Genomic DNA, 25,129 nt, shown 5'->3' on the forward strand with positions numbered 1-25,129 from the left:
TGTATGGAAGAAACTAGTACAAGTAAGTCTCCATGCACCATTTTTTAAATCTCCTAGAAGCTGTTATTAGTATTTTTATTTCTGGTCCTAGAAGATAAATAGTGTTATCCTATGTGTGCATGCACACTACGTTAGGCTATTAGCATTTTTAGAGCTTCCATGCGTGGAACTTTGTGCGTCGGAATTGTGTACACACAATTTTTGTTGTCGGATTTTCCGACAACAAAATCCGCTCTCCAGATCTCAAATTTTGTGTGTCAGAAATTCCAATTGAAAATGTCCGATGGAGCCTACACACAGTCGGAACTTTCGACAAAAAGCTCCCATCGAACATTTTCCATTTCAAAATCCAACCGTATGTATGGGGCATAAGGGATTCTCTGCCTCCTGTCTGCAACTGAAAGCCCAGGACTGAGACAAGACGAACAAATGGTCTGACCATTGAAGATGCCCTCTTTTCAATAGGCACATTAACATGCATGCCTTTGGAGAAATTCCACATGCTCTTTGTTAAAAAATAGGTATTTAGCCTTGGTCCATAAAGGAAAACATGGCTATAGAAGAGTATCTGACAACTATCTCTAATTTCCAGGAACAATCTCAGTTTGTAGAGAGTTGTCCTTGGCCTTTTTCTATTTTTAACAACTGATTAATCTCTCATAGGAAAAGTATACTTTTTTAATATAACTCGGTTTGTACTATGGAATGTAATATTTAAAGAAGAGTGACTGAAACTAAATAGAATGTTTCTAATTGTATTTGGTAAATATGAGATGATGTGATTATGCTGCTTTATGGAAGAAACTAGTACAAGTAAGTCTCCATGCACCATTTTTTAAATCTCCTAGAAGCTGTTATTAGTATTTTTATTTCTGGTCCTAGAAGATAAATAGTGTTATCCTATGTGTGCATGCACACTACGTTAGGCTATTAGCATTTTTAGAGCTTCCGTGTCTAGGAGCAGAAACTAAATTGTTATTGTTTTTGTGTTTCTTGGAGGGTTTTTCCTCTTCATGCACTGCAAAAACACTAGAAAAATGCTAATGCTCATAAAAGCTACTAAAATGCTAATAAAAGCTGGCACAAAAGCGCCATCAGCATTTTTCATCCTGCTTTTTTTTAACCCCTTCCCAACCACCGTACGCCGATATACGTCGGCAGAATGGCACAGGTGGGAAAATGGGTGCACCTGTACATCCCACCCCCCGTATGCGCGATTGTGCCCCCACCCCGCGGTTGGGTTCATTAGAGGGCGATTGCTCCCAACAAATGAAAACCTTCCCCTGCTTGTGTAAGTGTAAACACAGGCAGGAGAAAATGATGTCATCTCTCCTTGTGGAGTCTTTTGGAGGAGACAGCTAAAGAGAGAGAGGAGACAGCTAAACGTGATTTACACCAACAGAACACTGACATTAGCACACATAGGTACACTTTCCACCCCCTGATCACCCCCAGGTCGTCCTTCAGTTAACCCTTTCACTCCCTGTCACTGTGTCACCAATTACAGTTTTCAGATTTTTCACTGACCACTGCATTGGTGTCATTTGTGACTTCAATAACTGTTAGGGCAGTTAGTAGTAGCCCCCGTTAGGTCTAGGTTACCCCCCTAAACCCCCTAATAAAGGTTTAACCCCTTGATCACCCCAAGTTAACCCTTTCACCACCTGTCGCCAGTGTCACTAATTGATCGCCGTATTTGTGTCACTGGTGACGCTAGTTAGTCAGTTAGGTGATTCGTTTCACTGCCAGGTTTTTATAGCCTTGGGTACCCCCATTTATTACCTAATAAAGGTTTTAACCACCTGATTGCCCCCTAGTTAACCCTTTCACCCCCTGTCACCAGTAATCACCGTATTAGTGTTACAGGTGACGCTGGTTAGTCAGTTTTCTTTTTATAGCATCCGGGCACCCGTCGTATATTACCCAATAAAGGTTTAACCCCCTGATCGCCCGGGTGATATAAGTTAGGTTTTAGTGCCAGATAGGGTCTGCGTCACCCCAGGCAGCGTCAGTGCCAGTAGCGCTAAAACCCAAGCACGTGCCATACACCTCCATTAGTAGTATAGTGTCTGAACGGATCAATATCTGATCTGATCAAATCTATACTAGCGTCCCCAGCAGTTTAGGGTTCCCAAAAATGCAGTGTTAGTGGGATCAGCCCAGATACTGGTGTTTAGCCCCTTCGCCCAGCTCAGCCCAGCCCACCCAAGTGCAGTATCAATTGATAGCATCTACACTCAGAGCAAAGACTTCTAAAGTCGATTAGTCCGCAGACTGTGTGAACTCTTGAACATAAAGAAACCGAGAACTACCCCCACCCTCACGGTGATCCACAGCCGGTTTAACTGTACACTCTTGAATATGCTGGGAACCCTCCCACTAGGGAAGAAACAGCATTGGGGAGACCATATTGCTGCAATAGTCCACGCCTACAAAAGTACCTCAAATGATGCTACCGCATACTCCCCTTACAAACTGATGTTTGGGAGGGAGGCTCGCTTACCAGTAAATCTAGCCTTTGGAACCTCCACTGATCACACCTCTCAAGCCACTTACAAGGGCTATGTAGACAGGCTAAGGAAGAATATAAAGGTAGCCTATGAACAGGCAAAGCAAGCCTCTCATATCAGAGAATAAAGGAATAAGAGGAACTTTGATCTTAAAGTAAGAGTTCAAGATCTGCAACCTGGGGATCGGGTGTTATGCAATCTTGGAGTGCCAGGAAAACATAAACTATCAGATTGATGGCGTTCCCAACCGTACATTGTTTGTCTACGACTACCGGGACTTCCTGTATATCAAATCAGACTTGGAATCGGAATCACCTATTGCCTATTTCAGAGGCTGTATGGGAAACTTCTGCTCCTTATTCTGAGCCATCTCAGCCTCCAACATTGAGATTTCGGAACAGAAAACCATGTGCCCTCACATCTCTAGAAGAGGAAAATGATGATGAGGAAGTACCTTTGGATTGGTTGTGGGTCCACTCTATGGGAGATGATCCTCTAGACCCTGCAGCTCAACCAGTTTAAGGACAGGCCCTCACATGCCTTATACTGAGGCCATAACTTCTGGTCCACTGTTGGAAGCTGAAGAAGTCAAGTTGGAACTCAGTGAAGTACTTGCTCCAGTTGATGCACCCTCCCTCTTACTGAAAGAACTGAAGGAGAGATAACTCCAGAGCCTGAACCAGAGTCAGAACCTCTGATTGAACCAGAACCTGAAGTGGACCAGAGACTGGGGCAGAGTCTGAACCAGAAGCTGGATGCAGCTAATGGGGAACAGAACAGGGACCTGATTCTGTGGAAGACGTGCACTCTCAACTGAGAGGGTAAATATGGCCCCCAAAAGAGGTTGACCTATGATACTCTTGGAGAAAACTCTGATCAACTCATACCCACTGCTCATCGGCCCACACAAGCACTTGCCTCTTTTGCTAAGTCTTTGGTAAAGGATGACCTTGATCCACTCCCTGACACTACTGGGTGGGCCACTGATCTACTTTTGACCTGTCATAAACTTAATATGATCTCCTCCCCTACTGATGTATATAATTTATTATCAGAGGATCATTCATTAAGCCAGTTATTAGCTGTTGCCACCTCTAATTTAGTAGACAAATAATTGACTAGCTAATGCAGTAAAGTAATTTGGGTCATATCCTGTCTTTGAGGACCAAAGACTTTCAAGTGGGGGGGAGGATGTAGCGATAAGGACTATAACGACAACACTATCACTGGCAGCACAGTGGTGTAGTGGTTAGCACTCTCACCTAGCAGTAAGAAGGGTCGCTGGTTCAAATCCCAACCACGACACTACCTGCCTGGAGTTTGCATGTTCTCCCTGTGCCTGCATGGGTTTCCTCCGGGTACTCCGGTTTCCTCCCACACTCCAAAGACATGCAGGTAGGTTAATTGGCTTCTGTCCAAAAATTGGCCCTAGTATATGAATGGGGACCTTGGATTGTGGGCTCCTTGAGGGTAGGGACTGATGTAAGTGTGCAATGTACAGGGATAGGGATAATTGTAGACACTCACTCAGGTTGAACTGGATGGACTGATGTCTTTATTCAACCTAACTAACTATGAAACTATGAGACAAAAATTTGTACCTAAGACTACAAATCCCAGGGACCCTTGCAGTGGCCTGAAGGTTGCTGGGTGGGGTGATAAAAGGAGCTTAGAACCCAGTGTGGGCTCTCTTCCTCCTGGGCCTGACACAAGATGGACCTCTCTGTGTGACAGAGAGAGAGATGTCGCAGCCTACCACGCGGAACACTGCTTCCACCATGAGGCCTGAGAGGCCTAGTCCTGCTACCCACTGTCGGACATCCTGTTACTAGCATCATTTACAGCGCCTACCTATCGGTGCAGACGTGTGGAGAAAGGCACTACAGAAGGCCAAGACAGAGGATCCATTTCCGGAGTGTCATCATCCATGTTCCTGTCCAGAAGACTGAAGATTGATTTGGGTCGTTGGTGTGAGAGAAAGCTGCTCGATCTTTATCTATTCACTACCACCATTACAGAACACAGTGCGCACACATCCCTACCCAAGAACACTTTACTGCATAGCTGGAACACTGCACTCAGATTCCTTAGGCCTTCACCACTTGGAATCCATCCTTTCATATGCAACCAAACAGATTACAGTTAACGAGCACCAACTAGCTAGCGAAGAATAACAGACCTGCCACTATATATACATATATATATTCAGCATTTGGTGGGCACTGGTAGGCTGTATTTGATGCATCAATCTTTTGTATCCTGTCTGCAGTCTCTGACCATCTCTTGTATCCTGTGGAAAAGAAAAAACAATCAGCACCAAAATAAATTACTTCCTCCTATAACAGGGTAAATGTGTGAAATCATCAATATATGCGACTGCACAGCTGCTGAACACTTACAGTGATACACCACACCAAATTCAATATTGTTTTCTAAATAGTGCAGCCAAAGTGTATTTGTTTTGGGGGGTTTTAATAAACAGGCAAACAGAGTACACTATGGCACTTGTGTTTGTTGTTTCACGTCTATAACCTACGGAAGTAATAAGGTGATTGAACACTTATGAGAAAGTGAAGGAAGGTTTGTCTGACGGCAATACAAACACTGATTACCCACACAGAGGAGCAGCCTGGAGACTGTAGGATTACCATTGGAGAGTGAAAGTTGATCCATTGTGGTGGACACAGGGAGTGATTTGTCTATGCATTTACATTCATCTTTGAGGTGAGCAGGCACTTTAGCTGGTGGAGGTGTGCACTGGATATTGGTCCTTTTGAGGATGAACACACACACAGCGGTCATTGTTTTGGAAGCATTGACACAGATCAACTGTTGTTTTCTCCAATTTTTTGCCATTTTAATTTTTTTTTTTTGATCATTAAATGTTTAATATACATTTTGTATGCACATTATTTACTGAGACGCAGACACAGATTTAGAAAACAATATTGAATTTGGTGTGGTATATCACTGTAAGTGTTCAGAAGCTGTGCAGTCACATACATTGGTGATTTTACACATTTAGTTATAGGAGGAAGAAGTTTATTTTGGCGAGGATTGTTTTTTTCCCCCACAGGATACAAGAGATGGTCAGAGACTGGAGACAGGATACAAGAGATGGACAGAGACTGCAGACAGGATACAAGAGATCGATGCATCAAATGCAGCCTACCAGTGCCCACCAATTGCAGCCTCATTAGTGCCGACTAAATGCTGCCTAGAAGCGCTCATCAAATGCAGCCTACCAGTGCCCATCAAATGCAGCCTCATCAGTGCCCATCGAATGCAGCCTATCAGTGCTAGTACTCATCAAATGCAGCTTATCAGTGCCTACCAAATGCAGCCTACCAGTGCACACCAAATGCAGCCTGCCAGTGCCCACCAGATGCAGCATGCCAGTGCCCACCAGCAGTATGCACAGAAGAGGAATGTTGAGGGTATGACAGTGGGCGGTATGTGCATGAGTGGAGTGTGGATGGTATGACAGTGGGTGGTATGTATAGGAGAAGAGTGTGAAGGGTATGATAGTGGGTGGTATGTACAGGAGAGGAATGTGTAGGGGATTACTGCATGCAGCAAGGAAGTGCATATGGTATGAAGGCAGTTGTGGGGGGATGTCTTTTACTTGGGGAGATATTTATTTTACTGGCTGTGTCTGAGGTGTGAATAGGGAGGGATGATGGGAAGGTAGGGAATGCATTGGGACTGTTTCAGCTCTTGTTAGTAAATATGCTTGAAGTGTGACGTGCGCACAGTCGTAGCACAGAATTTTTTTTTTATTAACAGAAATAAAGTTTATTTGTAAATGTACACAGTAACATTGGCACAGTGCACAGTTAATACATGAAAACATAAAGCCAAAAGGAAGACACGAGATCAAGTGAATCTACTAATGAGCGGCGCATCTAACACAGCTACAGGCAGAACGAGCATCACAACAATCACACCCACCTTAATCCCCTAATAGGGAGTGGGAGGGGAGGGGTAAAAGGGGGGGATAAAATCATAGGAGTATATATTTATATATATATATATATATATATATATATATATATATATAAAAATTACATTTCATTACAGGATTAGGATGCAAACAGGAGTGTAGCATATTAAACATCCCAAGGTATCTTAGGGTTCTGAGTCATGTGCATCTATCCATTGCGACCATACCTTATCAAATTTTTTAGGGCAGTTCCTGCTCTTATAGGTCAGTTTATACAGTGGCAGGACAGAGTTAATTGTTGCTTTCCACATATTAAGCACAGGCAGTGTAATTTGCTTCCACCTGAGGAGAATTTCTCTTCCAGCGTAATACAAAGCATAAAAGAGGAATAATTTCAGGTGTCTAGAGGCCACCACATCTTCAATACTGCCAAGTAGAGCCAAGTCCGGGTCCAGGCCAAGGGACCAATCTCCAAAGGCACTCAGGGCCAAAGGTACACTCTCCCAAAAAGGACAGATCAAAGGAAAAGTCCATACCATGTGAAAGAATGTACCCGGGGAGGACAGGCACCTGGAGCAGAGGGGACTTATCTCAGAATAAATGCTGGCCAACCTCACAGGGGTGTAGTATGCTCGGTGGAGAAACTTAATTTGGAGGAACGATCTTTTGCAGAGATCATAGTAGTAATATAACTACTCACAGAGTCCTCCCAATCTTTCTCAGTCAGTCCTGAGATATCAGCCTTCGACTTATCATACACTTTCATCAGAGAGATCATGTGGGCCATAGACAGATAAAAGTAGATGGAGGGGAGAGGTTTGTCTAGAATTCCAGAATACCGGATACACCAAAGCCGTGATCACCATATTCAGGACAGGCACCTGGAGCAGAGGTAACTTATCTCAGAATAAATGCTGGCCAACCTCACAGGGGTGTAGTAGGCTCGGTGGGGAAACTTAATTTGGAAGAACGATCTTTTGCAGAGATCATAGTAGTATATAACCACTCACAGAGTCCTCCCAATCTTCCTCAGTCAGTCCTGGGATATCAGCCTTCGACTTATCATACACTTTCATCAGAGAGGTTGAGTGGGCCATAGACAGACAAAAGTAGATGGAGGGGAGAGGTTTGTCTAGAATTCCAGACTACCGGATACACCAAAGCCGTGATCACCGTATTCAGCCGATTAGCCAATATCTTTGCTAGAAGCTTGGCATTCACATTTATCAGGGAGATCAGGCGATAAGATTTACAGAGTTCTGGTCTTTGTCAGGCTTGGGGATCACCACTATCACAATCTCAGATATGGAGGCCGGCAAGGACCCGTTCCTAAACTAAAACAAAATCATAGAGTGAAGTCTGAGTATATATGCTATAAAATTCACTGGCGAATCCATCAGGGCCAGGCGTTTCCCCAGCCTGGAGAGAGGACATGGCCTGGCGAACCTCTTTAAGGGTAATAGGGGAGTCAAGCTGATCTATATAGGGTGAAGTCAGGACAGGGAAGTCAACATCAGAGAGTCATATGTGAAGATCTTCCATTGAATAGTTTACCCGGGAGGAGTAAAGATGTGTATAGTAGGAAGCAAAACAGTCAGTGATTGCCCTAGATGCAGTCTGTCTAATTCCGTCTTTGTCAACCACCAAGGGGACACTCATAGAGGGCGACTGTTCACGCACCAACCAGGCCAGCAGTCTACCGCTATGCTCACCCTTCTCAAAAATAATTTGAGACTGTTGGAGCATTTTCTTTTTGGTCAGGGAAGTACGGAGCATAAGAACTGCCCTGGTAATCTCCTGAAGCTGATCATGAATCACGGCTCTTTGGTTTGTGTGTATTGTTGCTTCAAGGAAGTAGCTAGTCCCTCGGCCCTAACTATGTCAGCCTTCAACTTTCTATGCACCCCTCCAATGAGTGACTGGTAGTGGCCCTGGAGAAGGCCTTAAAGGTGTCCCAAACTACAGCATTCAAAGCAAACCCCGGGTTAAGGCCCCAATACACAAGCATTTGCTGGCGAAACCCAGAGTCCACCCTGGAGTCGGAGATCCAGAACCTCGACAGCCTCCACAACTTATCCAAGGGAGACCCCTCCAGGGACAACTGGAGCAGCATCGGTGAATGGTCAGAGATCCCCCTCGGCAAAATTTAAACCTGCTGGATCCTGGGTAGGATGGAACCACCCACATACATCAGATCTATGCGGGATAAACTCTTATAAGTTGCAGAGTGGCACGTGAAGGACCTTTCGAGGGGATGTCTCCACCTCCACAGATCCGTCAGCCCATATGCCTCCACCCATCCGGAGAGGTCTGAAGTAGAACCCCCCTGAGGAGGCAAATCAGTCAAGCTCAGAGTTAGATGGCATATTAAAATCCCCCATAAGAAGCACATTGTCTGTTGCATATTTGGCAACAAGAGAATTTATCTTGTGGAGCAACCTAATCGAAGCAGAAGGAGGTATGTATAGTCCCACCAGCATGATTTCTAAACATTCCACCATTGCGTGAATTACAAATTATGCCGCGTACACACGGGCGGACTGTATGGCCTACTTAGTCCGTCGAAACACATTTCAGCGGACAGTCCGCTCGTGTGTGGGCTTTAGTGGACTTTTTCAGCGTGCAGTCTGGCGTACTAAGTATTTCGGAATTTTCGAAATACTGTCCGTCATACTTTGGTTTCAGCGGACAATCCGCTCGTCAGTAGGCTAGTTCGACGGACTAAGAATGGCGCATGCTCAGAAAGGATTTACACGGCGAAAGGTTGCATTGCTGTGTATTGGACTTCCTATTTCTAGTCCCGTCGTACGTGCTGTACATGTCATCGCGCAAGCTTTCGACGGACTGTTTGTGCATCCGTGTGTGGTCAAGTCCGTTCATTCGAAAGTAGGACGGACTGTCCGTCGGATTGTATGACAGACTAAGTAGGCCATACAATCCGCCCGTGTGTATGCGGCTTTAGTCATCCATCTGGGTCAAGTACAAGATCCAAAAGTCTAAAAGGCAAGGATTTGCATACCAGAACACTGACACCCCTGGCAAAATTGGAGTAGCTCGAGTGGTACTGGTGTCCCACACAGGGTTTCTTAAGACTGGGGTTTTTTTCCCCATCAAGTGGGTCTCCTGGAAGACACAGATATGAGGATTATAGCTCTTCAAGAATTGGAATACCAAGGACTGTTTTATAGGAGAATTGAGGCCTCTGGTGTTCCAGGAGTTTACAGTAAGCCCCCTTTCACACTGGGGAGGTTTTCAGGCGTTACAGCGCTAAAAATAGCGCCTGTGTAGTGCCTGAAAAAACTGGCCCCTTTCACTCCAGTGTGAAAGCCCGAGGGGCTTTCACACTGGAGCAGTGCGCTAGCAGGATGGTGAAAAAAGTCCTGCTAGCCACATCTTTGGAGCGGTGTATTCACCGCTCCTAAACCGCTCCTACCCATTGAAATCAATGGGGCAGCGCGGCTATACCGCCGGCAAAGCGCCGCTGCAGCAGCGATTTGCGGGCGGTTTTAAGCCCTTTTAACCCCCGCTAGTGGCCGCAGACCGCCGCTAAAACGACGGTAAAGTGCCGCTAAACATAGCGCCGATGCCCGCACCACCCCAGTGTGAAAGGGGCCTAAGAGATACCATTCACTCACCCTGTACATAATTAGAGGAGCGGAGTCAGGGATCAGTACTGACCCAGATGGAGCAAAAGCACCCAGCAAAATGCCACAAGCTAAGTTGCCTAATAAAGTCAGGTTCAAGTTGAGCACAACTGACTGTGTCACACATACATAGTTATTAGAAACAGTAAAACAATAACCAAGAAAACAAACCGTTTCAATGGAATAATCTGGAAATATAAGGAGCTTAGCGTTTTCATCTTTCAGCTCACCCAGATTTCTTGCCTCTCACAGGATCAGATCACGATCATGAAAGTTCAGCAATTTAAAGATGAAGGTGCGTGGGGGTGCTCCCTGAGTTACCCTGAGGCACGATGTAGGAGAGAGAGCAGCAGTGTTTCAGGAATAGAGTAGTGTCATTACCCTCCGCTCCCTAAGGCAACCCCAGAATGCGCAAATTATTGCACCTGTTACGATTTTTGGTGTCTTCAGCCCTCGATTCCAAGTGTTTTACTTTAATTTTCTGGGTACGGAGGTCTGCCGTGTGTTCCCGCTGTGCATCCTCTGCCGAGGATGCATGCTATTCCACCTCATTCACCCAACCCCTAAAAGTGTCAATGTCTCTCGTAATCAGCCCCAGTTCAGGATATACATGATCCATTTTCTCCATCAGGGCAGTTTTGCAGGCATTAATATGCTCTATGAGGGCTGTGTGCTCCGGAGGAGCCAAAGGAGCTGCGGTCGTCTGACTCACCTCCTCCATCTGAGAGGCCATAGTAGTGAAGGTTATGGCTGTGGCCTTACCCTCGGCATGTGGAGAGTTCTCTTTCTTGATTTGTTTGCGAAAGGAGCCGCCCCGTCTGTATCCGGGCATAGACAGTCAAATCCGGGCAGCCAGGAGCGCCAGACAAGGCAGGTGACAGTCTTTCTGCACTGCAGTAACACATGGCAAGAGATCCAAACGATGGAGCAGCTCTAAAACACGCCCACTCCCGTCGCCATCTTGGACATGCCCGCCAAATGTTTACATTTAGGATACGTATATAAATACAGCCAGCGGAAAGTGGTCAAGGACTGTTATTTTATGTTCCGAGTGTTTAGATGGTGAGTTTTGGGTTGTACTGAGTTTGGTTAACACAGAGTTAAAACAAGTCCAGCCTGGGCTTGTTTGGATGTGCTTCTCCTATGGATCACAGGAGTGCAATTTGTTTTGCACTCCTGTGACCCATTTTCAGCAGAGAGTGGACTAAGGTCCGCTCTCTGCTGATGCCACCAATGTCTGTCCAGGCACCACGTCGTCACGACAAGGGGAGGCTAGATCTGCCAAGGGCCTGGACTGACACCCAGCCTCCCAACACTCCAATGAGAGCAGAGGGAGATAAGCAGAGAGCTGTGACTGACAATCTACAGCTCTCTACTCACGGAGCTGTAAAAACGGAGCAATCGACGGTATTTGATCGCTCGGTTCTCAGTGCAGAAGCGCCAGGGGACAGATGCAGCATCCACCTAGGTAAGTATAAATTTGAAAAAAAATGTAATCCTTTACTTCTCTTTAGGTTCACATTATCTTGACAAAATAATTAGGGGTTGTTTATATAGACAGGCTGTGTTTCAGTTTGGGAAATGTCTGTCAGCTCTGGGGGGTTGCTGCTGACTCAGATTAATCCCCCCCCCCCCCACACACACACACACTAGCTGTCTTTTCCAATTCTCCTTGTCACATAGGAGTAGGACCCTTCACTGAAAAACAAATACCCCCTAGCAGAAGCTTTTCAGCTTACCTCCCCATACTCCCATACTTCCCCCAGAACAGCTCAGCTCACCTTCCTGCAGTGTGCTCTGTCTCCCGATTCTCCCAGCCCACAGCATTGCTGATGGGAGAGGATGGGGGGATGTGAAGCAGAGATCACACAGTGAGTGCAGAAGACTATAGGGTAAGATGGAGGCAGACACCAGGATCGGAGCTTCTAACTACTGCATACACTGCTGGGCAGTGTATGTAGTTAGAAGCAATGACTGCTGTCCCCATAGTAAGCTCATGGGGCCCCCCACTGATCCTGACACTGCCAGAACACCAGGAATTTCAGACACACAGAAGAAGAGGGAGGAAAGCGCTCTGTCACTTTGGTGCCCACCTCTGCGGCACCTGCGTACAGTGCACCCTGCGCACCCACCCAGGATTGGCCCTGGCATATACACACATAAACACAAGTATGCAATCAGGTGTAAAATTTTCTTTTTATGTTTTGCGGCTCTGTACTCATGGCTGTATTACTCATCTTTACTCAATGCATCTATAAACAGATCAGTAAAAGAGTGGTAGTTTTAAATCGTGTGTGCAAGGGGCCTAAGCCCACGTACACACGGTCGGAGATTTAGCCAACCAAATCCGTCGGATTTTGCCCGTCGGATTTAGTCAGACGGATTGTGTCCGAAACTGTTGCATACACACGGTCGGGCCAAGTTGGCGAAAAATCCGATCTTTCAGAACGTGATGACGTAATTTCGTTACGATGGGACTACACTCAGGCTAGTAGCCAATAGCTTTGATGTAGGAATTTGAAATGAGCATGCGTGGCACTTGGTCCGATGAAAATGCTCTACACATGATCGGATTAGGTCCGTCCGGCCCAGTTGGTCGGGAAATATTTCCAACATGTTGGAAAATTGGGTCGGACGGAGATTCGGACGGAATCAGTCCGATGCATACCACACACAGTCGGATTATTTGACGACACGGTCCGATAAGACTCATTCCGACAGATTCTCCGACCGTGTGTACAAGGGCTTAGAAGGCTCTAAAGGAGAGGTTACAAACCAACACCCCCCATGCAGGAGACTCCCTGGCCAATAGGGGATTCCTGATTGGCCGAGAGGAGAATGAGGAAGACAATACCGAATATTCATTCATTCGCTATTGTCACACAAGTGGGTGGGCTCAGGGCGCAGTACTCTGTACCCTGAGCCCACCCTTTTTTGAAGCCTATCAGAGCCTCAAGGTCTAATCACGTGATTGAAAAAAACAAAAACTAATTGGAATCAATGCATCTGGCGCCCTGCATGTACAGTAGATTATGGAGTGGCCGCCACTGGTGGGTATATGTAAGGGTTAGAAATCACTAGGGTGGGATGGGGAGTTTGGAAATGGATAGGCAGTCTAAGTCTCCTTTCACACAGGGCGGGCCCCTGTTGATCAGCAGGGGATCTGTCTGCTGATGCCCTGCGGATCAGAGCAGAGTGGGCAGATGGCAGGTCTGTGTCTGCGTAGTTTATGCAGACACAGACAGAGCCTGCTCTGCTCTAAGGGACGGCCGGGTATAAACTGACTCCACTGTCCGTTTACACCTGACTGCCCTCCGATCTGATCTGCCTAGATGAAAGAGGATAAATCCCCTTCTGTTTATTTGTAGCTAGCCAGATCAGATCAGAGCAGCGGCGGAACTATAGGGGTCGCTGCAGTCGCACTTGCGACTGGGCCCTGCCGTTCTGCCGCTGTGGGGGGCCCAAGACCTGGCATCTCCCCTGCACCTCTGGCTGGCACTTTAGAAAACACTGGGGTGAGAGGTGGAAAGCGGCGATCGGCAGGTCTATGCTGCCTGTGGGCGACAGGATCTGCCTGGGGCTTGTAGTTCTCTCTTCCCGAGTGTCAGTGTATACAGTGGAGAGGAAAGGGGAGGGGTCTCTGACCCTGGCAGGTATCAGTTTCACTTTCAGTGAGTCGCTCTGCTTGTACACTGTTTCTGATACATGCCCTGGTCAGAGGCCCCTCTCTTCTCCACTGTATACACTCGGGAGAAGAGCTACAACCCCCAGGGATCCCTGCCTGTGGACACCATAGAGTTCCCGATCGCCACCTCCCACCTCCACCAGCCAGGTACAGAGAAACCTCTGGAAGGGGGGGTCAGCTGTCTGGGTACCCTGATGTAAAGGGGGGCCCTCTGGGGACACTAATGTAAGGAAGGGGCCCTCTGGGGAGACTAATGTAAGAGGGGTTGCTCTCTGGGGCCCTTATGTAAGGAGGGGGCTCTCTGGGGACCCTTATATAAGGAGGGGGCTCTTTGGGGACCCTGGTGTAAGGAGGGGGCTTTCTGGGGACCCTGATGTAAGGAGGGGGCTCTCTGGAGACTCTGATGGAAGGGGAGGCTCTCTGGGGACCCTAATGTAGGGGGAGGCTCTCTGGGGACCCTAATGTAGGGGGAGGCTCTCTGGGGACCCTAATGTAGGGGGAGGCCCTCTGGGGACCCTAATGTAGGGGAAGGCTCTCTGGGGACCCTAATTTAGGGTGAGGCTCTCTGGGGACCTTGATGTAAGGGGGCTCTCTGGGGACCCTGATGTAAGGGGGGGCTCTCTGGTGAACCTAATGTAGAGGGAGGCTCTCTGGGGAACCTAATGTAGGGGGAGGCTCTCTGGGGACCCTGATGTAAAGAGGGGATCTATGGGGACTTTGATGTAAGGGGAGGCTCTCTGGGTACCCTGATGTAAGGAGGGGCTCTCTGGGGACACTGATGTAAGGGAGGCTCTCTGGGGATCCTGATGTAAGGAGGGGATCTATGGGGAATCTGATGTAAGGGGAGGCTCTCTGGGGATCCTGATGTAAGGGGGGATTTCTGGGGACCCTGATGTAAGGGGAGGCTCTCTAGGGACCCTAATATAAGTAGGGAGGTTCTCTGGGGTCCCTGATATAAGTAGGAAAGTTCTCTGGGGACCCTGATGTAAGTGGGGGAGCCGTACTCAGATATGTAATCACATATATATATATACAGTGCCTTGCGAAAGTATTAGGCTCCCTTGAACTTTTCAACCTTTTGCCACATTTCAGGCTTCAAACATTTTTATTTTTTGTGAAGAATCACCAACAAGTCGGACACAATTGTGAAGTGGAACGAAATCTATTGGATTTTTGAAACTTTTTTAACTAATAAAAAAAATGAAAAGTGGGGCGTGCAAAATTATTCGGCCCCCTTGTGTTAATACTTTGTAGAGCCACCTTTTGCTGCGATTACAGCTGCAAGTCGCTTGGGGTATGTCTCTATCAGTTTTGCACATCGAAAGACTGAAATTCTTGCCCATTCTTCCTTGCAAAACAGCTCGAGCTCAGTGAGGTTGGATGGAGAGCGTTTATGAACAGCAATTTTCAGCTCTTTCCACAGATTCTCGATTGGATTCAGGTCTGGACTTTGACTTGGCCATTCTAACACCTGGATACATTTATTTGTGAACCATTCCTCTGTAGATTTTGCTGTATGTTTGGGATCATTGTCTTGTTGGAAGATAAATCTCCGTCCCAGTTTTAGGTCTTTTGCAGACTCCAACAGGTTTTCATCCAGAATGGTCCTGTATTTGACTGCATCCATCTTCCCCTCAATTTTAACCATCTTCCCTGTCCCTGCTGAAGAAAAGCAGACCCAAACCATGATGCTGCCACCACCATGTTTGACAGTGGGGATGGTGTGTTGAGGGTGATGAGCTGTGTTGTTTTTACGCCAAACATATCGTTTTGCATTGTGGGCAAAAAGTTCGATTTTGGTTTCATCTGACCAGAGCACCTTCTTCCACATGTTTGGTGTGTCTCCTAGGTGGCTTGTGGCAAACTTTAGACGAGACTTTTTATGGATATCTTTGAGAAATGGCTTTCTTCTTGCCACTCTTCCATAAAGGCCAGATTTGTGCAGTGTACGACTGATTGTTGTCCTATGGACAGACTCTCCCACCTCAGCTGTAGTTATCTGCAGTTCATCCAGAGTGATCATGGGCCTCTTGGCTGCATCTCTGATCAGTCTTCTCCTTGTCTGAGCTGAAAGTTTAGAGGGACGGCCAGGTCTTGGTAGATTTGCAGTGGTCTGATACTCCTTCCATTTCAAAATGATTGCTTGCACAGTGCTCCTTGGGATGTTTAAAGCTTGGGAAATCTTTTTTGTATCCAAATCCGGCTTTAAACTTCTCCACAACAGTATTACGGACCTGCCTGGTGTGTTCCTTGGTCTTCATGATGCTCTCTGCGCTTTCAACAGAACCCTGAGACTATCACAGAGCAGGTTCATTTATACAGAGACTTGATTACACACAGGTGGATTCTATTTATCACCATCAGTCATTTAGGACAACATTGGATCATTCAGAGATCCTCGCTGAACTTCTGGAGTGAGTTTGCTGCACTGAAAGTAAAGGGGCCGCATAATTTTTTTTTTGCAAATATAAAGTTTATTAAAAAAAAAACACCAACCGTGGGGCGGAGACCCCGCATTACAAACAGAAGTACATAGAATGTCCATGTAGCAAGCACACTAAGAGGAACATGAATATAACATATAAATTGGTGCTTGAATCGGGGGCAAGAAAGAGTAAAATTAAAATAAGAAGTACAAATACCTCCGCTATAAAGCTGGAGAGGCGTACTGCTCCCCGTGCCGAAGTGCGGGGGTCCCCCCACCAGTTTCCAATTTTCTAAACAGGATAAGGGGTCAAGGTAAATAACAATGGCGGAAAGAGAGAAAGAGAAAGAGAGGGGGGGGAAAACTAATGGGAAAGGAGGGGTAGGGGAGTAGAAGAGGGGGGGGGGCACGGCAGCGGCTGGCACTAAGCCGACTTCAAACAGGGGAGAATCACGGTAGGGGAGGGGAGCTCAACCCTGTTCCAGAAGGTGCTGGCCCTCCACAGAGAAAATAAAAACATTCCAGACGTCCCAAGTTTTTTTAAAGGATTCCTGCTTATGTTGCGCAGTGAGTATCAGGTCTTCAAATTTTCTCACTTCCTCTACTTTCCGCAGCCAAAGTGCTATGGATGGGGGAGTCTGTTGCTTCCATAGGAGGGGGATGCAAGCCTTGGCTGCATTGAGCAGGTGTCTCAATAGCGATTTCCTATACCGAGCAACAGGAATCTTGGAATGATGCAGGAGGAAAAAGGCCACCTCCTCTGGGATTTCATAGTCTGTAAACTTCTGGGAGATACGACGAACTTCCCCCCAGAACCCCTGCAGTCTGGGACAGGACCAGAAGATATGGAGGAGGGTGCCCCTCTCCTCGTTGCAGCGCCAACATCTGTCCGTGGCGGTGGGAAAGCATTTCTGTAATCTGGAGGGTGTCAGGTACCAGCGGGTAAGTATTTTAAAGTTTTACAAATTTTCCAGCTTGCTGGCTAGTATTTTTTAAAAAACAGCGAGAAACCTTAATGGACTGTATAGTAAAATCAATAGTAAAATCAATAAATAATAAAGTGCTGGGGGTTAGTCCTTATTAAATAGTGAATGCAAAGTGAATATAAATTTTCCAGCCTGCTGGTTAGTAAATGCAATAAAACTGTACGGTCCACTCAAATTAGGTAAAGGTGAATAAATAAATAGTTAAATAAATAATTAGTAAAACTATCATGAATCAATCAATATACAATAGTGAAAACTACTAAAGTTGCTTGTGACTATGATTGTAGCACAAACAAATGAATGAACACAAGGGGAACAATCAAACCTATATAGACGTGAATACTGGTGGGGTGGTGGGTGTAAACACACTGTGTCAAATCTCAAAACATGCCGAAAATACCACAATATAAAAATAGAAAAATAGAAAATTAAATACAGTTAGGAAATGAAAAATAATAAAAGATTAAAAAGTTTTAGTCCAGAAAGTAAAAAGTAAAAAATCTTGCGGTGACAAGTCTAATATGAAAGTCCAATTGAATAAAGTTTAAAATTAATATTTAAACATGAAACGAATATTTGGTGGTGAAAAAAGTAAGTGAAGAAAGTGACTTCAATATTCGTTCGCAGTGAACGTTTGCAGTGAACGTTTATGGATTTTGCTCTCACCAGAGATATGACCCCGTCCGGGGTGGATCAGCCTCCACAGTATAAGCCACTGTGTCGCTTCTTGGGCTGTCTCTGCTATGCTGCTGGGGAGATCCCTCGTTCTTCCGTGGGGATGTTGTACCTCGTTTACATGTGATAGAAAAGAGGACTGCCCATGGTGTAGTATGTTTGAAACTCAGTTTATTTGAAACAACCTTAAAAATACTCACATTTAGTACGAAAAAAACACGTATTGTATTAAAAGCGTTCGGAACATCCACTCGGCTGACACGCCGTTTGTGCTGAAGGTGTACGTATCTGGCCACGCCCTACGCGTTTCGTCATTCAGACGTCATCTGGGCTCCAGATGACGTCTGAATGACGAAACGCGTAGGGCGTGGCCAGATACGTACACCTTCAGCACAAACGGCGTGTCAGCCGAGTGGATGTTCCGAACGCTTTTAATACAATACGTGTTTTTTTCGTACTAAATGTGAGTATTTTTAAGGTTGTTTCAAATAAACTGAGTTTCAAACATACTACACCATGGGCAGTCCTCTTTTCTATCACATGTAAACGAGGTACAACATCCCCACGGAAGAACGAGGGATCTCCCCAGCAGCATAGCAGAGACAGCCCAAGAAGCGACACAGTGGCTTATACTGTGGAGGCTGATCCACCCCGGACGGGGTCATATCTCTGGTGAGAGCAAAATCCATAAACGTTCACTGCAAACGTTCACTGCGAACGAATATTGAAGTCACTTTCTTCACTTACTTTTTTCACCACCAAATATTCGTTTCATGTTTAAATATTAATTTTAAACTTTATTCAATTGGACTTTCATATTAGACTTGTCACCGCAAGATTTTTTACTTTTTACTTTCTGGACTAAAACTTTTTAATCTTTTATTATTTTTCATTTCCTAACTGTATTTAATTTTCTATTTTTCTATTTTTATATTGTGGTATTTTCGGCATGTTTTGAGATTTGACACAGTGTGTTTACACCCACCACCCCACCAGTATTCACGTCTATATAGGTTTGATTGTTCCCCTTGTGTTCATTCATTTGTTTGTGCTACAATCATAGTCACAAGCAACTTTAGTAGTTTTCACTATTGTATATTGATTGATTCATGATAGTTTTACTAATTATTTATTTAACTATTTATTTATTCACCTTTACCTAATTTGAGTGGACCGTACAGTTTTATTGCATTTACTAACCAGCAGGCTGGAAAATTTATATTCACTTTGCATTCACTATTTAATAAGGACTAACCCCCAGCACTTTATTATTTATTGATTTTACTATTGATTTTACTATACAGTCCATTAAGGTTTCTCGCTGTTTTTTAAAAAATACTAGCCAGCAAGCTGGAAAATGTGTACAATTTTATTTATAGTATATTACATTTTAAATTTTTTTGTGAGTTTAATAAGGTATAGCGCCACATCTATTTTCCTTCTTTCACCTATTTTACTGTTCCATCCATCTGGATGGAAACATAATAGAGGCTGCTCTTACCTATATTACACTACATACTCTCTGTATAACAGATTCCATAGCGCACCCTATCCCTCTGTTTTAAGTATTTTAAAGTTTGTCTCTTGTATTTTCGTACAACAGGAGGTCTTATGGGCCAAGGAGATGATGCGTTGAGACGGGGCCGCATAATTTTGCACGCACAACTTTTCAGTTTTTTATTTGCTAAAAAAGTTTAAATTATCCAATAGATTTCGTTCCACTTCGCAATTGTGTCCCACTTGTTGGTGATTCTTCACAAAAAATTAAAATTTTATATCTTTATGTTTGAAGCCTGAAATGTGGCAAAAGGTTGAAAAGTTCAAGGGGGCCGAATACTTTCGCAAGGCAATGTATATCTCTAATATACATGCGTAAGCCCGCCCAAGTGTATGACTTTATTTTCTTCGCTGCTATGGGCTCTAGCCCCAGATCTTTTGTAGACCTAGCAACAACCTTGATGGGGGCCCTTCATGGTTTCTTGCACCGGGGCCCTGAAGATGCTAGTTACGCCTCTGGATCAGAGGTAGGCGGGTGTAAACGTACACAAGTCAATTTACACCCACTGGTCCATAGGGGTGAATAGACTGTTCGATCAGGTCAGCCTGAAAAATTGACAGGTGGACCTGATCGGAATAGTCATGTAAAAGGGACCTTAAGAGCTTTAGTCGTTGCAGAGGAGTGGGTGTCTGTGGCATGATCATAGTGCCATAGATCGCTCCACCTCATGCAGCCACAATAGTATCAGTGTCCCTACCCACCCCCCCTGCAGTCAGCGTAGGAAGGTGCTCTGCAGCACTCTGGAGGATGGGGTTCTGGACACTGGTATAGTGTTCATATAATATTAAGGTTTTAAGGTGTAGTTAATCTCACTGACACTATTGATATGGGGCTTATTTTGTTCTATTGACACCGATAATATGGAGCTTATTTTATCCCACTGTGAGCCAAATTCTTTAATACAGTGCTGTACATACCCTATTCGACACTGTTCCATTCTGTATATTGTCTGTACATTCTGCACTATACTATGCAATTTGCCTAAAACTTTAACATACAAAACACCTACAGTGCTTAGAGTACTGATTTAAAGTCCTAATGCTATGCGGACCATTAACAGTCGTATGCAGAACTTCTTCTGGTATGCTTCACCAGTGCAGCCCTTTTCAGATGGGGGATTCTGACAGATAACTGTAAAAAAGCACACAGGAGGGTACAAATGCCTAGTGCATTACTAAAGATTTATTATAATAAAAAAACAAAACAGTTAAGTGCATGCTCACAAAGATGGGAAATATACATGCTTGGTATTACAGCAAATCACCATCCAACAGGGATAACATGTGGCCTGACCTGATGCACCAAAGCATTGGCAAGGTGACGCATCTCGTTGGACGCTCCACCTTCTTCAGAGCTATGAATATGATAGCTCTGAAAAAGGGAGTGCGTCCCCCTGAAACGTGCCAACTCTTTGGTACATCAGGTCAGGCCACATGTTATCCCTACTGGATCGTGATTTGGTGTAATACAAGGCATGCATATTTTTCATCTTTGTGAGTATGCATTTGGCTGTTTTATTTATTATAATAAACCTTTAGTAATGCACTAGTCATTTGCGCCCTTCTGTGTGCTTTTTTACAATTGTCTAAAACTCTATTTAACCACACCCCTTTTTACCATGCCTAATATTCAGTGCAGGACAAAAAAACAAACATTTTTTGCTGTGACAAAAGGGAGAGGGATCACCTGATGATTTTGCCTACTGCATTCATAACACACCTTTGAGCTACCTTTAAAGCACAAGAGCTCTTATTGAGCATATAAAGGTTATCAGAATCAGGCAGCAGCTTTGTGGCTGGAACCCTTACATTGATACTGCTACAGTTATTAAAGGTAATAACTTTTTTTGATACACGACCCCTTTCACAGCCAACATTAAACTAAAATTACTAACTGTAACCATATCACCAATCTTAAAGTGTATCTGTATCCAAACCTTTTTTTAGTTTAGACAGAATGGGGATGAGCTAGAATCCCTGCTAGGCTTTATTACTATCCAGGGCTCTGTTAGAAAGATTTCAAATCAATTTTTCTTCTGCTAACCAGAGAAGAAGTGAGAGAAACAACTGAGACCAATAAAAAAGCTGAAATTAGTTCTAGCATTCCCCTAGTTAATTTACAAAAAAGCATTTTTATTATTCTCTCTTTTGCAAATGGCTTCATTGACTTCTTATCTGATTAAAAGGTTGCCCAGAGGACAGTGAGTAATGGTAACTCTCTATAATGAAACCACAGACAGCAGTGAAAACTGACAGGGGCTCTAATCCTTCCCTACTCTATCCAAAACTAAAAAAAAAGGCTTTAACTACAAATACACATCAACAATATTTACACACGGGATCAGGAGTTTCCATATGTTCTGCAGCAAGTACATCTGCCATCTAAGATGTTCGTAACATTGACTGATCAAGCTATTTAATCACATAGGTGTTTCTGTCCACATTTTGGTGTAAAGCAACCTGCTTGTGGTACATGACGGTAAAACATATTCATAAATCAGCTATGATGTATTTGAGCATTTAATCAGTAATGATGTAATTGAATATTCAATAATATACAACATACTCACCCAATCGGATGTCTCCATGTTGTGTGAGGAGGATATTTCCAGCTTTAAGGTCCCTATGGATGATTTTATGGGAATGCAAATATTGGAGTCCCTGCAGGGTCTGTAGACAGACTACACGAATCTGATTCTCTGACAGCCCATGGCCCAGCTCTGCATATTTGGGGGATTTGAACAGAGATGATCACATAGATTGATATAGTCATTTGATTTCTTCCCACAATACTACAATAAAATACAGCAAATACTGCATACTGACCCATCATGACAGCATCAAGTGCTCCTCCAGCACAGAACTCCACCATGATCTGAGAAAAATAGAAACCACAACTGTCAGTCTTACATGCTTCTACTCAATATAGTTTTTCTTTACTGGTATGTGTAAAATTCTGCCAGTCCTTTGCACTTTTTTATCTGCTTGCAGGCAGTTGGATTCTGCAATATATCCTCCAACCTGAAGGTGGCACTGTGCCATTCCTCCAGTCAGGCAGGAGACCATTGAGGATTGAGGACTAATTGTCCCTTACTATAGGCTCTAGGCAGCCATCTTGGGGAGGACGGCATATCTTACTGGATATCAAAATCCTTTGAGATTTGGGTGGCCATCTTCACACAGAATTATATTAGAGATTCTGTGTCATTCAGGGTGCTTGCAGTGGGGGAGTAAGACAGGGATAAACCCTAAGCTGGGTAGGGAGAGAGTAGGAGTAGCATTAGTGAGCGGTAACTGCTAAGGAGGGAAAAAATAGGCATCCCATCACGGGTTGTCTCTTCTGGCAGCTTCCTGGAACAGTCTTCCACTTGCAGCTGGATGGCTGCAAGGAAATTTGGGGACAGCAGTGTGACCAATCAATATACTAGCCCCCTCCAAGGGAAGTGCTCCTCTGGCATCATGTGGTCTGTAAGTGCTTGACACACTACTAATGCAAAGTGCCTTGTGGATAAACAGTGCCCTCTTCTGCCTGAAGAAGGGTATGACCTGCAACATATGCAGTGCTATTGCTGTAATATTACTATTGGAAAGTGCCCTGTGGATAAACAGTTCCCACTTCTGCCTGGATGACCTGCAACAACTATAGAACTGTAAATTGCCTTATTTCTGTGAACATTCAATTGCTATGGCATAAACACAATTTCGGTATCCAAGCGTGTTTACTCAATACTTGGGTATACTGGTTTGGTCGCTCCTACATGCTGCTACCAATTATGTCCACAGGTTATCACTTATGATTTTGACATGTACCGTTCTTTACACTGCCCCCATATTGTTCAGAAACACTGGCTGTAGTCATGTATATATCTGCTGAGGTATCTCAACCTTACCAAGATTATAACTCCTGTCCCATTTGCTGCTATCATTCTGCTCTCTATGCCCATTATACTGATTGTTGATTATGATTTATTTTGTTCTGTGCCCTCAACTTTCAGCCCTGTGTGGGATTATTCTTTTTCCAGAAAGCCTGTTAGCGCTTTGTCTTTTTGAAGCATGTGTGTATGTTCCTCATCGATACCCTTTGCTTCCAGTTGTATATACATTATGTATACTTTTTCCTTCTTCTGTCAATCCCTTGTGTGCCTTTTCCCCATTGTTCTTGTTCTTAATGTTCTCCCCCTAATGCTATTAAATCTTGTATATTTATTGCTCTGTTTACCACAATACACTTGTTGGTCAGTGCAGAGAGGTATTGTGGACATCACAAAGCCTTAAAATTTCCAAATTGAAATAACATTTTTTCTTTATTTTGGTTCAATCTTCACCTGAACATTTTTCGCTAAATTAAGCAAGATAACTCTGAAGATAATGGAGTGCAAATAAAGTTGCAAGAGTCACACGACTCTTTATAGTTCAGGAAACAGGAAACGTTCTCTCTTTTCCCCTGTTTGTTGGTCTTTACAGTTCTCCATATAAAGTAGACAGCCTGCTGCCTCCATTACATTTCAGCATTAGATTTAGCTTTTACAAAGGGAATTCCTCATTCAGGTATGCCAAGAAAAGCTTGATGTTTAAATACAGCCCTGTATATAATTCTGTATCTCATGTCAATCATGTATTATTTTTTTCCCCTCATTATGCTCTGTCATCATCAATCTTTTGTTCACAATCTCCCCCTATATCAGGCATGTCAAACTCAAAAATGACATCACTTTGGTAATTACCATTAAAGTAGTAACTGTTACTTGCAATATTTAAACCTGGGAAAGGTCCATGAAACATAATTTGACACATTTGGCTTATTAGTTGGTGTCTCATGCATTCTAAATTCTCAAACTGGCTGAGGGCCGCAAGGAAGGAGTGGGAGGCCTGTATGTGGCTCTGAAAACACGCGTTTGATATGTCTGACAGCTATATATGAATATTTTGCTTTTATGTCCTTTGATAGCATTGCTTTATATTTTGTTTCTCTTTACCCACTGATGCCTTCCCTTCATCTTTTTTCTTTCTTAAAACCCTCTAAAGCAGTCCTGCAGAGACCTTGCCTAAATCTTCTTATGCCACCTTGGTGTCTCTCTGCTGTCATTTCTTCCTCTATGCCTTCTGCCCTAGTTCTGAATTTATTTTCTCTGGTTATACCCTCTAGCTAGTCCTATATATTTTTTTTCTCCTCAAAACCACTTGTGTCAGTTGTACACGTTTTCCTTCCATGCCTATGTGCATCATCTTCTCCTGTTTTAAAAATGTTACTCTGTCTGCACAGTGATACATTTCTGCTCATCTTCCATTTTACCATCTTACCCACAGCTGTCGACCCCAGAAATCTGCCTCTATGAGTCTGAGAACATTCGGGTGTTGACACTGTCCCAGAATATTAATTTCAGATATATGATCTTCTAGAGCTTCTTCAGAGGAAATTTCAAGTATTTTCACTGCAGCCAATGCTTCCGTTTCTTTGTGATGTACCTAAATAATATATGAAAAGGATAATTTAATGAATTGAAATAAGATATTGCAGAAACCAACAGCAACCAATGAGTTTTCTCTTTCATCAGCTTACGAACCTGAGAGTGATATAAATTACTTGCTAACTGCCTTCTAAAGTTACTGGTTTTTGCACATTACTCTTAATGGGGTGGTATAACAGCCATAAAACAAAAAATAAAGGAGCGCTCCCAGCCCTGTGGAAGTCAATAGAGCAACA

The 25,129-nt window shown here is 44.2% G+C and overlaps 1 protein-coding gene across 3 annotated transcripts in view; it reads right to left on the bottom strand.

The window, feature by feature from the left end:
• The window catches only part of LOC143960710 (uncharacterized), a 142,564-nt gene that overhangs the window by 88,289 nt on the left and 29,146 nt on the right, over positions 1–25,129 (bottom strand). For all 3 annotated transcript variants that reach the window (XR_013270363.1, XM_077469537.1, XM_077469535.1), the window contains exons 2-4: positions 24,727–24,891; positions 22,252–22,300; positions 21,996–22,145 (exon numbers count right to left, since the gene is read on the bottom strand). Coding sequence is in view for 2 of the 3 variants with exons in the window: in XM_077469537.1 (XP_077325663.1) it covers positions 21,996–22,145; positions 22,252–22,300; positions 24,727–24,891 (364 nt within the window). In the remaining variant the exon portion in view is untranslated. The remainder of the gene's footprint in view (positions 1–21,995; positions 22,146–22,251; positions 22,301–24,726; positions 24,892–25,129) is intronic.

This window comes from Lithobates pipiens, unplaced genomic scaffold (genome assembly GCF_037356315.1).
Source record: "Lithobates pipiens isolate NorthernLeopardFrog02 unplaced genomic scaffold, aLitPip1_a1.2 Scaffold_8, whole genome shotgun sequence".
Lineage (NCBI taxonomy): Eukaryota > Metazoa > Chordata > Amphibia > Anura > Ranidae > Lithobates > Lithobates pipiens.